The sequence below is a fragment of the Bufo gargarizans genome, chromosome 2 (genome assembly GCF_014858855.1).
Source record: "Bufo gargarizans isolate SCDJY-AF-19 chromosome 2, ASM1485885v1, whole genome shotgun sequence".
NCBI classification, from domain to species: domain Eukaryota; kingdom Metazoa; phylum Chordata; class Amphibia; order Anura; family Bufonidae; genus Bufo; species Bufo gargarizans.
In genome coordinates this window covers 202,010,993-202,028,515 of record NC_058081.1, presented here as the reverse complement: position 1 = coordinate 202,028,515, position 17,523 = coordinate 202,010,993, and the positions used below count along the sequence as shown (strand labels likewise).

The following is a 17,523-nucleotide window of genomic DNA, read 5'->3' as shown; positions in this document are numbered from 1 at the left end:
CGGGTACATGAGGCCTAAAGGTCATTGGTCAAAAGTAGCCAGATTGTGGCCAACTGCTTTAAGCTCTTAAATGGCATTCACACTGCTCCCCTTCAAGAATAAGGTACTTCGAATGTACCTCGGTTATGCCTCCAATTTCTGTTGAATGTTGTGTGTATGAAGCTTTTCTCCCTTAGAAGCATTGCTTCTAGAAGTGAAAATCTCCATATAGTAGTTTATTCATTGTGATGTCATAATAGTGTTCTATGATGTCATAATTCCTCCACTGTGATGTCACAGTGGTGTTCTATGATATAATAATGCATTGTAGTATCATTAATGCTGTCATAATGCATTATGATGTCATAATACTGTCCTATGACAATGTATTGTGATGCCCTAGTGGTGTTCAATGATGTCATAATTAAAGGGGTTGTCCACTTTTTATATATCATATTTATTAATTAATTAATTTATTAATTGATGACCTATCCTCCAGGATAGGTCATCAAGATCAGATCTGAGGATAGGTCATAAATATAAGAAAACGGACAACCCCTTTAGTATACTTTAATGATATGGTGTCTTATGATGTCATAAATAACACATTAAAGAGAATGAAAAGCACATGGGATGCTCCCTGGTGTAAAACACATTAAGTCATGTTATTCTCCAGAGGTAGTTATTCAAATTTAGCCACAGCTGTGGTGATGGCATTTAGGCGTATAGCTCCTTCGTGCTGATGGCTGCTGCTGCCCCCTGCAGGGCTTCAATATTCAATCCCAATCCAATAGAAAAAAATGTAAAAAGCAGAATGAAGTACTGATGGCATAAAGCTTATACATATTTAATTCATATTTAGTTTTGTACCAGCGCCTTTTTTATAAAAATGTTTTAATATAAAATATATATCACATTATAAGACACCATCAGGACATCATAACGCTTTATTGTAGGAAAAATTGTAAAATTATATATATATATATATATATATATATATATATATATATAATTTTACAATTTTTCCTACAATAAAGCGTTATGATGATTTCATAAACAACACATTATGATGTCATAATGGTATAAAATGATGTCATAGTAAGGATATTGTGATGTCATCATTTGCCCCTAGAATGTCATAATAAGTGTGACTTGTTTAAAAGGCACAAGGGTGCCTGAGGAAAAAAGTGGTGTGCCTCCTAAATGCGTTGCACTAATGTACCAATTTTAGTTGTTTTTCCAATAAGTGTTTTTATGCTTCATCTGACCATTTTTGGATGTCCCTAGCAGTGCTCCTATTTTTATCCAAGTTTTTACTTTTTGTGCACCGTAATTCATTGTGATGGCAGGGTCTCCTCTGATATGTTAATTTATGCATTATGATGTCATAATGCTGTCTGATAATTATTGCATTTTGATGTCATATGAGTCATGAGTAGTGATGAGCGAATTAATTAGTACAAATCAAAATCTAGCCTCTGAGCAGCAAAGGACTGCTCCATAGGGTGGTGCAAGCACAGAGGGCCTGCTGCTCTTACCTGATGAGCTGATACACCCAGCACACGCACAGTTGGCATCTTCAATACATGCTCTGCTACTTGGGAGCATTGGCGCAGGCACAAGATTGACAGGGCCAGGCAAGATATCTGGCCATGTCAATCATGGGGGAGGAGGGAGTCCCTATTTTTGAGGGAACTTGGTTTGTACAAATCAAACCACTCATCGCTAGTCTTGAGATCTCTATCGTATGTGTGTCCCCCCCCCCCCCTCCAGTGGTTGTGTTGTGCTTTGCAGCCTGTCAATACAGTATTGTATTGAATTACTTTTATGAGAAATTGTCCTTAGTAAATCCTAAATAGGTCCTTTAATATTTAGCCCTTAATAAATTAGTGACTGTAATGGTGGACACATCTGTACATACTGTAGCTTTGTACTAGAAAGCTGTAAAACCTCTGTGCATGTGGGTCAGTGCTGTGAAACAGATTTATTAATTAAAATGTACCAGAATTCTAGTTCAAATTGTGCTTAAAAAAAAAAGCTGACTTACTTGCCAATTTCCAGACTTTTTGCACATCACTAGAGTGTGAAAAGTGTGATGTAAGTAAAAGTATCAAGCTCTTACACAACTCCTCCAGTGGTGGCTATAGGCAGCTAGAAAATAAATGTATAAATGTTCAGCGCAGAATCTGGGATATTTTTATGATTTTTATATTTTGTTATTGTGATGTCTCCTTAGCTTCATTTTTTACGATCTTACCTATTGGAAAGTTGTCCAGAGCTGGGCGAGGAGGAGCGGTGTGCTGAAGCGGCCGCCATGGTTACTGAGGTGAACCGGTAAGAAAGCTTTTCTTTGTACCAATCACAAGAACAGTGACCCCATAATCCTGCCAGGAATGAACGGAGTGGCCGGTTGGGCATCTGTGGAGATTTCAGTCATGGGACCCCCACAGATTTAATAGTTCTCTCCCATCCTGTGCATAGGGAATAACTTCAAACAACAATACCACTTTAAGCACATTCACTGCCTTAGGCTACTTTCACACTTGCGGCAGAGTGATCCGGCAAGCAGTTCCGTCCGGCAAAACGTATGCCAACTGATTGCATTTGTAAGACTGATCAGGATTCTGATCAGTCTTACAAATGCATTGAAATGCCGGATCCGTCTTTCTGGTGTCATCCGGAAAAACTGATCCGGCATTGATATTTTTATTGATTTTTACTTTTTTTTTTCACATTTTTCGGTCTGCGGATCTGACATTCCGGTATTTTGAATGCCATATCTGGCACTAATACATTCTTATGGAAAAAAAATCCCGGATCCGGCATTCAGGCAAGTGTTCAGTTTTTTGGGGCTGGTGATAAAACTATAGTATGCTGTGTGTGGGTTTTTTTGGTTTTTTTCCTCCTCTGTCCTGATAAGTCAAAAAGACTGAACTGAAGAGATCCTGATGCATCCTGAACGGATTGCTCACCATTCAGAATGCATGGGGATAAAATTCTATATAAGTTATTTTTCCCTTTCATCCTCCATGACGGCATACCATGAGATGACCCGCCTCCAACCAGGTAGGGACAGGAAGTATAAGTTTGACTCTCCTCCGGCTCCTCCTCAGTGTCTTCCTGTCCCTCCAGGTAGGAGATAGGTTTTCTCTTATGGTCACCGACCAGGAAGAAAAAAGTGGATGCCATGTGAGGAGGCAGCAGAGTCCGGTCCCCATTGGGGAAGTCGGGCTCTGAAATACCTGTCTCTTACCTGCTGCTGGCGCGGGCAGACAGGTCCACGTGGGGCCGGACACTCAGGGAGTCCCTCCGGTCGGTTTCCTTAAGCTCCACACTGCGATCCGGCATGGCCGGCGCTCACAGTGTAGTCACCGGAAGTGGGCGCGCGCCATGCGTTCCACGAAGCGTTCCACAGCTCACTTCCGGTATGGGGCCTGAGAGCACTTCCGGGCGGTGGATCGCATGCCGGCGGCGGCGGGAAAATTCAAAAAGCGCGCAGGATTGTGGCGGAGGTCGTCCTCTGATCTGAGGTCTGGAGGTAAAACTATTTAAGGGGGGAACAGTGACCTTTTGTTACCCTAAAAAAGATGCTGGACCCAGGTGAAATTATGGAGAACACTCAGGGATCTGTACCAGTGAGTAATTTACCAGGACAAGAGTAAAGGCAGTATATTCTGTTAGATTAACCCTTATGTATTTTCTTTCTTTCTGTATGTGTGCAGAGCGAGAAAGAGTGCTCAGAAAGCAAAATCTAGTCAGAGGGCAAAAAAGTGCAGTCTCTGTTCTATTAAACTTTCTGATTCTTCTGCTAGGAAAGTGTGTAAAAAATGCACGGACAACATTTCTAAGGATTTAGTTCCGTCCCTAAAAGAAGAACTTAAAAACACAATTAGGGAAGAAATCAGGGCTGCTATGTCAGACACCTCATTAATCCCTTCCTGCTCCAAACAGGCGCAGGGACCAGCGACAAAAGCATCTGATTCAGAATTTGAGGAGGACTCAGAGTCAGGTGAACTCGGGTCTGAAGATTCTGGTTCAGATTCCGAATTTAAAAACTATCTCTTTTCATCTGAGGATACCAGAGAATTAATTAAGGCAGTTAGAGCCACTATGGATCTTTCTGATGAAAAAATCTGTAGATCAGTCCATGACGAGATGTTCAGTGGTTTTGAACAGAGATCTAACCGAGGTTTTCCTGTGCATAAAAACATGCACGATCTAATTAAAAGAGAATGGAGGTCCCCGGATAGGAAACTATTCATTCCTAAGACAATAAGGTGACGACTCCCCTTTTCTAGCGAAGATGAAGCCTTGTTAACTACCTGTCCTAAGATAGACGTTTCCCTATCTAAATTAGTGAAGGGTCCTAACGCCTTACCATTTGAAGACATGGGGTCATTAAGGGACCCCATGGATAAAAAGACAGATCAGACTCTTAAAAAAACATGGGAAGCTTGTGCGGCCCTGTTCAAACCAAACCTAGCTGCAACTTCAGTATCCAGATCATTAAAAAAATGGCTCGCACAGTTACCCTAAGTTCACACCTGAGCGTTTTACAGCGCGTTCAAACGCGCTGTAAAATGCTCAACACATGAAAAGCAATGCTTCCCTATGGGAATGGTTCTCACCTGGGCGTTTTACAGCGCGTACGATCGCGCTGTAAAACACCCGACGCTCAAACAAGTACTTGAGCTTCTTTGGGGCGTTTTGACGCGCGTTTGTGGCCATAGGACACTGCAGTCAATGACACAAACGCGCGTCAAACGCGCGTTTGGGAAACGCTCAGGTGTGAAAGCAGGGTTAGAATCCCTACTGAAAGGTGGTAATACATATGGTGATCTTAAAGATTCCTTTCCGCTCTTAATCAAAGCTGTGGATTTCCTATCTGATTCCACTGCGGAATCTGTCAGGATAGCTGCTAAGGCATCTGGGTTAGCGGTCGTGGCAAGAAGGTCCCTCTGGTTAAAATCCTGGTCAGGTGAGGTCAGTTCAAAATTAAAATTATGTACCTTACCTTTTCATGGTAATCTATTGTTTGGAGAGGATTTAGAGTCCATCCTAGAAAAGGCTTCCGATTCTAAGAAGACCTTTCCCAGAGATTCCGGGAAGAGGAAATTTCCCTTTCGGAGAGTTAAAAAAGGGACCCCCTTTCAAGCAAAGAAAACGAACAGGGACTCAGGCTGGTCAAGGGGAAGAAACCAGAAGAGTAGAGGGTACCTGTTTTCTACAAAGAATACGGAACCGTCAAAGCAATGACGCCAGTGCTCAGGTAGGAGGGAGACTAAGTTCTTTTTTAGACTACTGGGAAAAAATTACAACAAACCCTTGGGTCTTAAATACGATATCAGAAGGCTACAAAATAGTTTTCAGTCTTCCTCCTCCCTCAAATATTTTCAGGGTAACTCCCATTCAAAAGACAACTGTTCTCCAAACAAATCTGGAGGAAGGGATTCGGAAGCTTCTGGCTCAAAAGGCCATAATTCCGGTTCCCTATTCTCAAAAAGGTCAGGGATATTATTCAACCGTTTTTCTAGTAAAAAAACCAGACGGGAAATTTCGGTTAATAATAAACCTAAAAAACTTAAACAAATTCATACAGTACAACAAATTCAAAATGGAGACAATAAGATCAACCGTGAATCTGCTGAAAAAGGGGGACTTTTTAGCCTCCCTAGACTTAAGAGACGCATACTACCACATTCCGGTATGCAAAAGTTCCTGCGGATAGCGGTTTATTTGGGGAAAGTTCTGTTCCATTTTCAGTTCCAGGTATTACCCTTTGGGATAACCTCGGCCCCCAGGGTCTTCACAAAGGTGATGCTGGAACTAGTGGCCCACCTGAGAAGGAGGAATATCTTGATCATTCCGTATTTAGACGACCTACTGATAGTAGGCGAGTCAAAACGGTCACTAGAGAACAATCTCTTTGTGACCTGCCAGACGCTGTATCTGGCGGGATGGCTAATTGGGAAAAATCAAAGCCAGTCCCGTCCCAGGAAATAATTTTCTTGGGTCTCTCCCTAGACACCACTCGTCAGAAGACTTCTCTTACAGAACAAAAAGTCTCTGGAGTGGTAGAAAAGGTCTCACGGTTTCAGAGTCATCCATCCTGTTCGATACGAGAGGCTATGAGACTACAAGGGACCCTGACCTCTTGCATCTCTGCAGTGAAGTGGGCTCAGTTCCACTCTCGAATTCTACAGCAGTGGACACTGGCCTGCTGGGACAGAAGCCAGAGCTCTTTGGAACAGACAGTTCTGGTTCCTGTTTCGGTGAACCAGAGTCTTCAGTGGTGGAAGCAAGTAAACCACCTACGCCAGGGAATTCCGTGGAATGCGGAGGAACAGGTTTTCATCACTACAGATGCAAGTCCTTGGGGGTGGGGAGCGCATTACTCTCATCACTATTTCCAGGGGGCCTGGGTAAACCACCAGAAGACTTTGTCCTCAAACCAAAAGGAATTGATGGCAGTTTGGGAGGCCATAAAAGTGGCGAGTCAAGACATAGAGGGAAAGGATGTCCAAATAAGATCAGACAACACCACAGTGGTAGCGTACTTAAACGATCAAGGCGGAACAAGAAGCCTATGTCTGAGCCAAATAACAGAAAAGATTTTTTCCTGGGCAGAAGGAAATATAAGATCCCTTTCAGCAGTCCATTTAAAAGGAAGCTTAAATGTGAAAGCAGACTTCCTAAGCAGGGTCAAGATATGTCGAACAGAGTGGAGTCTAAAGGAAGAAGTTTTTCTCCAAATAATCCAAAAGTGGGGAGTTCCCCAAATAGACCTCTTTGCTTCAGCCACAAACGCAAAAGTAGACCGCTTCTTTTCCCTCAATCCAAGAGACAAAAGCGAAGGCATAGATGCCTTTTCAATAAAATGGAGGTTCCATCTAGCTTATGCCTTCCCCCCCCCCCCCCCCCTGCAACTAATGTCTCGAGTGATGAAGAAGATAAGGCAAGACAAAGCCCATGTTATTTTGATAGCTCCCTTATGGCCCAAAAAATCATGGTTTCCTCTTTTGAAGATCATGTCAACCCAAAGTCCATGGATCCTTCCTTGGGATCAGGATTTGTTGTCGCAGCGTCCACTTCTCCATCCCGAGGTGGAAAAGCTGCATTTGGCAGCTTGGAACCTGAAAGGTTGATCTTAAAAGCTAAAGGCCTGACAGATCCCGTCATCAATACTATGTCGGCCAGTAGAAAGGAGACGACCTCTAAGATCTATAATAAGGTTTGGAGAACCTTTAATACCTGGTGTGTAAAAGAAAAAGTATCCCCTGAAAAATTTTCAGTCCTTTCAATTCTAGGTTTCTTACAGTCTGGGCTGGAGAAAGGTCTTCGTCCCAATACTCTGAGGGTTCACGTATCAGCCCTTAGTGCAGTTTTTGATGAAAAAATTGCCAATCATTCTTGGGTTGTCAGATTCCTTAAAGGGGCAGATAGACTGAGACCATCATTGAAAGCTATGACTCCACCATGGGATCTTAATTTAGTTCTATCAGGCTTAACAGAAAGCCCCTTTGAACCTTTATCATCTGTCTCTATAAAATATATAACACTTAAAACCCTGTTCTTAGTAGCAATTACATCAGCCCGCAGGGTTAGTGAAATCCAGGCCCTGAAAATCAATGAACCTTTCTGTGTTATCTCTGCAGATAGAATTACGTTTAAGTTGGACAACTCCTTCCTTCCCAAAGTTGTGTCTAATTTTCACAGGCAAGAAGAGATATTGGTTCCCTCGTTTTGCGATGACCCGAAAACAGAAGGGGAGGAGAGGTTTCATAAATTGGATGTGCGGAGAGCAGTGCTTATATATTTAGAGGCCACGAAGGCTTTCAGAAAGACTGACTCCTTGTTTGTTCAGTTTCTTGGCATAAACAAAGGGCAGAGAGCGACAAAAAATACCATTTCAAGATGGATTAAGACGGCGATCTCAGATTCATATAAAGCGCTAGGGAAATCACCTCCTGAAGCCTTTACAGCCCATTCTACGAGATCGGTTTCGGCCTCTTGGGCAGAGAGGGCAAACGCTTCGTTAGAGCAAATTTGTAGGGCAGCCACCTGGTCTAGCCCTAATACTTTTATTAAACATTACAGAATCCATGTTAAGGCAGGTCAAGATCTAGCCTTTGGGAGGAAAGTCCTTCAAGCTATAATCCCCCCCCCCCCCTAAGTTGTTAATATGTTATATCTCATGGTATGCCGTCATGGAGGATGAAAGGGAAAAACCAAATTACGTACCAGTAATTCCCTTTTCATGAATCCTCCATGACGGCATAGGGGTTTCCCACCCTTAAAAAAAAAAAAAAAAATATATATATATATATATATATATATATATATATATATATATATATATATATATATATATATATATATATATATATATATATATATATATATATATATATATATATATATAATTAATAGGCCTACACATAGGTGATGGTGTGCAAAAAAAAAAAAAGATTCGAAAGAACACTCTCTAGGCTGTCGATCCAGAAAGACACTGAGGAGGAGCTGGAGGAGAGTCAAACTTATACTTCCTGTCCCTACCTGGTTGGAGGCGGGTCATCTCATGGTATGCCGTCATGGAGGATTCATGAAAAGGGAATTACCGGTACGTAATTTGGTTTTCCGGTATAGAGCCCCTAGGACGGAACTCTATTCCAGAAAAGAAAAACGCAAGTGTGAAAGTACCCTTTGAAAGAGGCTGCAGGGTTTGTGGAGCGGCTTGCCCTCTTCAAACAGCTGATTGGTGGGGGTGCCGGTGTTCTGCCAAATCTCTATACCCTGCGAGAAGTCTATACCGGAAGTGACGCGGCCACAAAGAAATCAGCTGAAGGGGGGGTGTGCGCCGCGTGTGCGAGCGCACATCCACCGGCTTAGCAAAGAATTATTGCAGCGCCGCGATAGAAGTACTCCGTACACCGCGCGTGCGCACTTAGGGGTATAGAGATTTTTCAGCGCAAAATGTTTCATCAGCTCTCCCTACCCCTGAGTTCGCACTCGCACAAATCAGTTGCAGTTCATCCTTACCGCAGAGCTGAGTGCTGGATACCGAGGTCACCACATGGTAGCGCTGAACTGCAACTGATGATTTGTGGGCGCCTGCGCACTCAGGGGTAGGGAGATCTGATGAAACATTTGGCGCTGCAAAATCTCTATACCCCTAAGTGCCCACGCGCAATGTACAAAGTACTTCTATCGCGGCGCTGCAATAATTCTTTGCTAAGCCGGTGGATGTGCGCTTTCGCAGCGCCGCGCACACCCTCCTCCAGCTGATTCCTGTGCAGCCGCGTCACTTCCGGTATAGACTTTTCGCAAGGTATAGAGATTTGGCAGAACACTGGTAGTTGATCAGATATTGATGACCTAGCCTGAGGATGGGTCATCAGTATGGAATACCCAGGCAACCCCTTTTATAATAAATATCAGATAAACAAGAGTGATGCTCCATTATAGGAGTCTGGTACATAGTAAAAGGATACTTTTGTTAGCATGAATAATAAATGTGATTCATAAAAAAATAAAACTTTTTTTTTAAATATTGTTCAAAAATAATTCAAAAGAATCATTCTTGACATAAAGAACAAATGTATCTATTATACATTATGGACAGGTTGGAATGACTCCTATAACCGGATTTGTTCTTTCGAAGTGAGGAAAGGCTGAACCAAAGAAATTAGTGTGGTTGAATAAGGGAAGTATGGTAGGATTCTGGAAGAAATAACGTTTTCCAAGTATGCACAATATAAAAATAGTCTAAGAAAAGTAACAAAGTATTGAGAGATGAACAGTTGAAGTCAGGAACTTAAAGGGGTTGTCCGGGATCAAAGTTTTTTTTGTTTTTGTTTTTTTTAAGTGTGCTCACAGTTAACAGGTGATTCTAGCTTCCCCCCCCCCCCCCCCCCCCATATGTTTTAAGGTATTTTCGCCATTTCTACACGGCTCAGACGGCCCCGCATGCACTGTTTACATCTGTTTGTTTTTGTCTAACTTCCTGCCGAGGAGTGTCTTATTCAAAAGATTTCGGGGTTTCAAGGATCTCGCAAATGTTCCATACGAGTCTGCTGGGGAATCTAACTGCCTGTATAATTTCAGTTCCTTGTAGCCAGGCCCACTCAAGAATAACCGAGTTGGATCCTGAAAGAATGGAACGGAAACTTAACAACGGTAGCATACCTAAAACACCAAGGGGGAATGAGATCCAACCCTCTAGGAGAGTAGCAAGGAAGATTTTCTCTTGGGCAGAAGAAAATTCCCTATAGTTATCTGCAATCCACTTGAAGGGTTCCGAAAACAGAGGCAGACTACCTAATCGGAAGAATAATAGATGCAGTAGAATGGTCTCTCTAAACAGGGACATCTTCCGGGAAATAGTCTCCAGATGGGGTCGCCCAGAGAACGATCTATTTTCTTCAAAAGAAAATGCTCAGGTAGATCTCTTTTGTTCCCTAGATCCAAGGGACAAGCCTTGGGCAGTAGACACCCTTTCAATAAGCTGGAATTGGAGACTGGTATATGCGTTCCCTCCAATACCCCTTAGGCTACTTTCACACTAGCGTTCGGGCGGATCCGTTCTGAACGGATCCGCTCATAATAATGCAGACGGAGGCTCCGTTCAGAACGGATCCGTCTGCATTATATTAGCAAAAAAAAGCTAAGTGTGAAAATAGCCTGGGACGGATCCGTCCAGACTTTCAATGTAAAGTCAATGGGGGACGGATCCGCTTGACGATTGAGCCACATTGTGGCATCTTCAAACGGATCCGTCCCCATTGACTTACATTGAAAGTCTGGACGGATCCGCACGCCTCCGAACGGCCAGGCGGACACCCGAACGCTGCAAGCAGCATTCAGCTGTCCGCCTGTCCGTGCGGAGGCGAGCGGAGCGGAGGCTGAACGCCGCCAGACTGATGCAGTCTGAGCGGATCCTCCTCCATTCAGACTGCATCAGGGCTGGACGGCTGCGTTCGGGTCCGCTCGTGAGCTCCTTCAAACGGAGCTCACGAACGGAAACCCGAACGCTAGTGTGAAAGTAGCCTTATACTTCGGGTAATTCAGAAAATCCAAAGAGAGACTGCTACGATAATCCTGGTAACCCCTCTGTGGGCCAAGAGAAGCTGGTTTCCTATTTTATAACAACTAGCACTGGAGGATCCTTGGGAGATTCCTTTCCCGAGGGATATGCTTGTCCAGGGCCCTCTAATTCATCCAGATCCCCAGATATTCAGGTTAGCTGTATGGATCCTGAGAGCGAAACTTTGAGAAGGGGCCTCTCTGAAAAAGTTATCCTCACACTCAAGGCTAGTAGGAAGAAGGTTACTTCTTCCGTTTACCTCAAAGTTTGGAAAAAGTTTTGTTCCTGGCTCGGTGGTGATCATCCCGATACTACCTCTCCCCCTATTAGCAAAATTTTTGATTTCTTACAGAACGGACTAGAGCTAGGGCTAAGACCCAGTACGCTTAAGGTGCAGATATCTGCTCTGAGCACCTTCTTTGACACTAGCCTATCTGAACATAGGTGAGTAAGAAGATTCATTAAGGCAGCAGTTAGATTAAGGCCTACTCTAAGGTCCAGAGTTCCCACATGGGATCTGAACACTGTACTTGAGGGATTAACAATGCCCCTCTTTTTTTCAATTATCTAACCTATCGATAAAACATCTATCCCTAAAGATGGCCTTCTTAATAGCTATTACTTCAGCTAAGCGTATTGGAGTTACAGGCCCTCGCTTGCAGAGAGCCATATCTTCAGATTCTGGAGGACCATATTCGTCTGAGATTAGATCCAGGGTTCTTGCCAAAAGTGGTCTCTTCCTTCCTCCAAGACCAGGAGATTTTCTTGCCTTCCATTCCCAATCACCATGACAGGGAGGTGGAAGAAAAGATGACTCCTAGACGTTAGAGATACGGTTATTCAGTATCTGGAGGTCACATTCCCGGAACATGATTCGTTATCCACAAACACTAGTATTACTGTTTTTGGGATGTTTCCCAGAAAGATTCTCGTGGTTAGATATGCAAGTACTGTCGAATGCTATACACTTTAAACTATGCGCAATTGACAGAGTAGTTTGCGTAAGCGGTTAACAGAGCGGGACTGTGTCCAGTTCTGACAGCAGGCGATACAGCGAAGCATGTTGTATTTGGACCTTTAAAATGGGTTGCCTTGGCAGACATAAGACAGAAGGAATCTTTGTTTCTGTTCAACTTTATATTTATATCTAGACCGTTCAGTATTAACTTGGGCTGATCAAATAAATAGGGCCCAATATTTCTACACTTCTAGAGCAAGTTGTGTACTGAACTCTTTTGGCGAAACGGACATTACGTCCGTCGAGAGCCCTGTCATCATGATGTCCCGCAGTATATTTTATAGAATAAGCCGATGTAAATTGAGCAGCTAAAGTTTGTGAATTATAATTTATTAGGGACTTTATATACGCTCTATACGTATAAAGGTTGTTGCTTCTTGAAATCAGTGTGTCGCTGAGCATTATATCCAATTGATTAAAAAGGCTGGCAATAGGGTAGTTAATAAGGGCGACACGGTGTCTGTCGTGTATAGGTGTGTTATCCGGGCTAACGAGTGTTATTTAGGTCGTAATAATATTCACCGCTGCCCGATATGAAGAACTCCAAAGGCGTTTTGTCGGCGATGGCCGCTATTAGTTGTACCTCTACATAAAACAATTTTTCAATACTTGTTTGCGTAGGCGGTATTTGAAAAATATCCACCTCTGATTTTTGCGTACTCGGCGGATGCGTCATTTGCAAAAGCCATCGCGGTTAATTAAAGATGGCGCTCGGTGAAGGGCTTCTTGTTTTCTGGCGGCGACGTCTTAGTCGGTTCTACTTTATTCATAAAATGGGGCAGGATGCCGCTGTCGCGACCGCAGTTTTCTTTTCAGAGTTTCTCTGAATTTGCCCGACGCCAGAGACTTCCTGCCCTTGCGTATGTCTATTTATTCGATCCATAATGACTGTCGATGCCGTAGCGACAACATCTTTAGCGATATTCCTGGCAGCTGTTTTTACGTGCGGTTTTACAAGTTCCACACCTTTCTTGAATAGGGGAACGACTCGCCGGAACAACCCACGAAATAACCCGGCGAGACCAGAACCGTGCATGAATTCTGCGCTGTGAAAGCCGTCCAAACCTTGACCGGCTTGTGCTATGTAATAATATGTATTTGCATCCGGGTCGCCATACACTCTAGGACAACATTTTAATGCGTCGTCACAGCGCGAGGTCTAAAGTGTAATCGCACGATAGTTTTCCCGTATTTGAATTTAACAGGTTTAGCTTGATCCTTGAGTATCAATATTGTAATGGTATTAAAGTGTTGTTTGCAGAGAGTTATATAGTCCGACCTGTTATACTTTTGCGTGAATTTTTCTCTTTATTGGTAAAGAATCGTTTTTTTTTTTTTTTTTTTTCCCTAAAGCTAAATCGTCGTCATTGGCTAAAACATCCACGACATGTTCTAAAACAGGCAATCCAGATTCGTTGCAGCACGGCGTCTACATTCGTGTTCGAGCGATCGCACGAGTACCCCTGTAGCCCCTAATATATTGCCTAACTTTTTACCAGGCATAAACCTGTATAAGATCGATTTTGTTACATAAACTATTCTGTCAATCTCGTTTTATCTTAGACGCTAGTGATCAGGTGGTATTTTTTATAGAATCAAGTGTGTTATTAATGGCTTTGATCAGCTCATTCATATTGGGGGTAATAACCCAATTTAACCCCTTCCCGACCAGTGCCATAATAGTATGGTGCAGCGGGACGTGACTTGCCGCCCAGCGCCGTACTATTACGGCCCGCCTGATCAGCTGCAGGGGACCGGCTGTTACTGTTAGCCGGACCCCTGCTGTATGCGCCGGCATCGGTGAAAACGCCAATGCCGGCGCATAAATCCCTTTATTCCATGGTCAGCGCTGACCGTGACATAGAAGGGGTTTGCTGCGGGTGAGGAAGCCCATTGGGTCCCCACGCTGCTGTGGCGGGAACCCAATGGGTGAGAAGGTAGCCCGGACCTGCCTTCTATTGGTGCCCAGGAGATCCAGCCCCAGGCTGTGTCTCCTAGGCAAACCTGTTAGTGTATTAGTGTATTACACAGAGTATCAGGCAATGCATTACAATACAGCGATCAAAAAGGCGGATGTCCCACAAAATGATACCAACAAAACAGTCACCTCATCCTGCAAAAAATGAGCCCCTACGTAAGAAAATCGCTCAAAAAAATAAACTATAGCTCTCAGAACATGACACTAAAACATAATTTTTTATTTTTTTGTTTCAAATATGCTATTGTGTTAAAGTGAAATTAAATTTAAAAAAATATACATATTTGGTATTGCCACGTCCGTAACAACCAGCTCTATAAAAATACCACATTACCTAACCCCTCAGGTGAACACCATTAAAAAAAGTGCCCAAAAAGCTATTTTTTTATTTTTTGTCACCTTACAACACTTGCAACAATTGCAACACTAAGCGATCAAAATAGAACCACTCAAACCGTCACCTTATCCCGCAAAAAAGTAGACCCTACCTAAGACAATCTGTCTCAGATTGTCTTAGGTAGGACGCTTTGACCGTAATTAAAGTTAAAAATGATGTATTTTAAAGGCTTCACAAAGTTTTCTCATAGGTTTGTTTATAAACTCTCGACCCCCGATCGGTCTGAAAAGCAGCTGCCACTGTCGCCCCAGATTTATTGGAAAGTCCAGACACCCAAGCGTATTTCGAAAGAATATCAACGACTGTTTGCAAGTATTTTACACCATTATTTTCTTTAGAAAAATCTGTCTAAAGATTGGCTTGGTTGTCTATATTAGATACCACGACTTTGTTTCTTTTAAATTATTTTTTTATACATATCTATAAAATCATTTTTTAAACACAATAAAAGCACACAGCGCTATAGGACAGGTATATTGCGGACATGCTAGCGGCAATCTAGCCGTGCATGTCCACATCTCTATAAGCTAAAACGAGGTGACAGAATCCCTTTAAAGTCATTTACTGTAAAATATCATCAGGCACTACATACAAATACATGCAAAGTAAAAGTTGCGTTAAACAAGACGTCTGTAACAAAGTCGGGGATCTGTTTTTAGGTAATAAAGAGCCTCTCGTTAACGCAGGGGTTGTTGTTGTTACGAACGACTGCTGCCTTAAAGGGGTACGAACCGCTTCAAAAGATTCACCGGTCGACCCCTCCCCCCTTTTTTAATTATCGTTAAGTTCTCTTGTTCTTGAATTACCGATCAGTTGATGGCATGTTCGGTTTGGTGATGGTTTTACATGAAGAAGTCCTACCCATGTGGCGTTTTAGCCTCGAGCAAACCATGACTCTGCGTTGCGGTGCGAATCAGATCGATGCTGGATCCTGGTATAAGTTGATCTTTGTAAAAGAATTCACCCCTAGCGTTCCAGTATGGTTTGTTACCCAATCGTTGCAGTTTGTTCAACAAAAGTTCTGCATTTTTCCTATACCTTATATTCACATTGTCAAGTATCTCTTTAACATCGTCTCCGCTAGAAGCATCATTTGTCAATCGTTGTTGATCTGGTTGCGGCTGCGTAATCAAAGTTAGGGTTGTCATTTCTTTATTGGTTTGTTGAGCATTACAGGTGAAACTCCAAAAATTTGAATGTCATGCAAAGTTTATTTAAGTAATGCAACTTAAAAGGTGAAACTAATATATGAAATGGACTCATTACATGCAAAGCGTGATATTTCAAGCCTTTATTTGTTTTATAATTTGGGGTTTCATAAGCTGTAAGCCATAATCATCCAAAGTCACAATTTTGAGGTACCCTTTGCTCAGGGGGTATGGATTAATTAGCTGACTAGGGTTACACTTTGAGCCTAGGATATTGAACCTTTTCACAAAATTCAAATTTTAAGCTGCATTACTGCAATTCCTTTTAATTGGCATTACTGAAATAAATGGACTTTTGCACGATATTCTAATTTTTCAAGTTTCACCTGTAAGTATCTCTGTAACACATTAGTGTATCTCTTAATTTTTTTTTTCATCATCTTAAGGCCCCATGCACACGGCCGTGTTTCACAGCCGTGTGCGGGCCGTGGAACCGCGGCCTGGATCCCTCCTGAGAGCAGGAGCGCTCTACGTCACTGGTTGCTATGACGCCGTGCGCTCCCTGCTGCCGGCACAGTACAGTAATACACTGGTATAGATCATACCAGTGTATTACTGTACTGTGCCAGCAGCAGGGAGCGCACGGCGTCATAGCAACCAGTGACTCCGTGCTCTCAGGAGGCATTCAGGCCGCGGTTCCACGGCCCGCACACGGCTGTGAAACACTGCCGTGTGCATGGGGCCTAAAGGTAAGTTCTATGTAGTATTTCGCTTATTTTGTCGTCTAAACACTGCATAGAGGATTGGCGTATGTCTGATGTTTCTACAGATGTTTTTGTTACACGGTCCAGCTCATGTTTGGCAACCAGGAACATTTTTTCCACATACTCCATTATGAGCTACCGAATCTATTAGCTATCAAGCTAGTGATTAAAGGTATCGCAAAGCCGAGCAGTGAACCTATAAAACCGCCGCTCTGGTTCTTGTCTTTAAGCTATAAAAGTCACCCCATTAATTTCTTTATAGCCTTGCGCCATCTTTTCAGTATATTTTCAGTATACAGTCTCTAAGAGGTATCTTTCCTTTAAGGATATTGAGAGCAATCTCGCCAATAGCGGATATCAAATCATTACTGGCGCTGCGTAATATTGATTTTTCGGACCGTCTGTTTAGTTTTGACCAACACTTTTAAAAGATCTCAATTACTTTGGATCCTGTTCAACATATTTACAGGCGTGGTGACACTACCAAGAATGACAGTCGAGATGCAAAATATCACATTTTAGTGCTTCTTTTTGCACACATAAGCTGCCGGAAGATTTGGCGGGAACAAACCGGTTCTTAGCCGTAGTTCCTCAGGCGTGTAAGATCTTAAGTCTACAAGTAAATAGCCGTAAGGCACGTGTGTAGCATCTTCAAAAGCTTCTAAAAAGAAATGTGTTTTACCGGGGTACATTTGCCAAGCCAACGTAATAACCTGTAATTTATCACTCTGGTTCTTAAAAAGGACCATTTATTTAGTGTTTAAATGTATGGTCCGGCTTTTCTTACCCTGACAAAAAAAAACGTTTTGAACAAGATACATGATGCTCAAGTTTCTGTGGTGCACGTATTTGGTGAAGGCGTTTTGTATTTCAAGATTTTCGCAAGCCGCTTCCATAAGATCATTTACAACTGCCAAATTTACCTTGTCCTGTGGGAATAGTTCGTCGTCTGTAAAATTTTGCATTATTCCCTCGATAAACCTGATATTTGTAAACAAACTGGCTAGCTCGTCGTACAATATCTGCCAACATGCGTAAAACCAAATGACATTGTCAAGTTTGTGCGACCATTGGCGTATCCCCTTGTATTAACAAACTTTTTTTTTTTTAAAAAAACTCTTTCCGGAATTTGAGGGTCCTGCTAAAATACAATAAA

At 42.6% G+C, this 17,523-nt stretch overlaps 1 protein-coding gene across 2 annotated transcripts in view; it reads left to right on the top strand.

Annotated features, from left to right (window-relative positions):
* The window catches only part of CHKB (choline kinase beta), a 77,645-nt gene that overhangs the window by 45,916 nt on the left and 14,206 nt on the right, over nucleotides 1-17,523 (top strand). For both annotated transcript variants that reach the window (XM_044279903.1, XM_044279902.1), the window contains one exon: nucleotides 2,216-2,313. In XM_044279903.1, coding sequence (XP_044135838.1) covers nucleotides 2,216-2,313 — 98 coding nt within the window. The remainder of the gene's footprint in view (nucleotides 1-2,215; nucleotides 2,314-17,523) is intronic.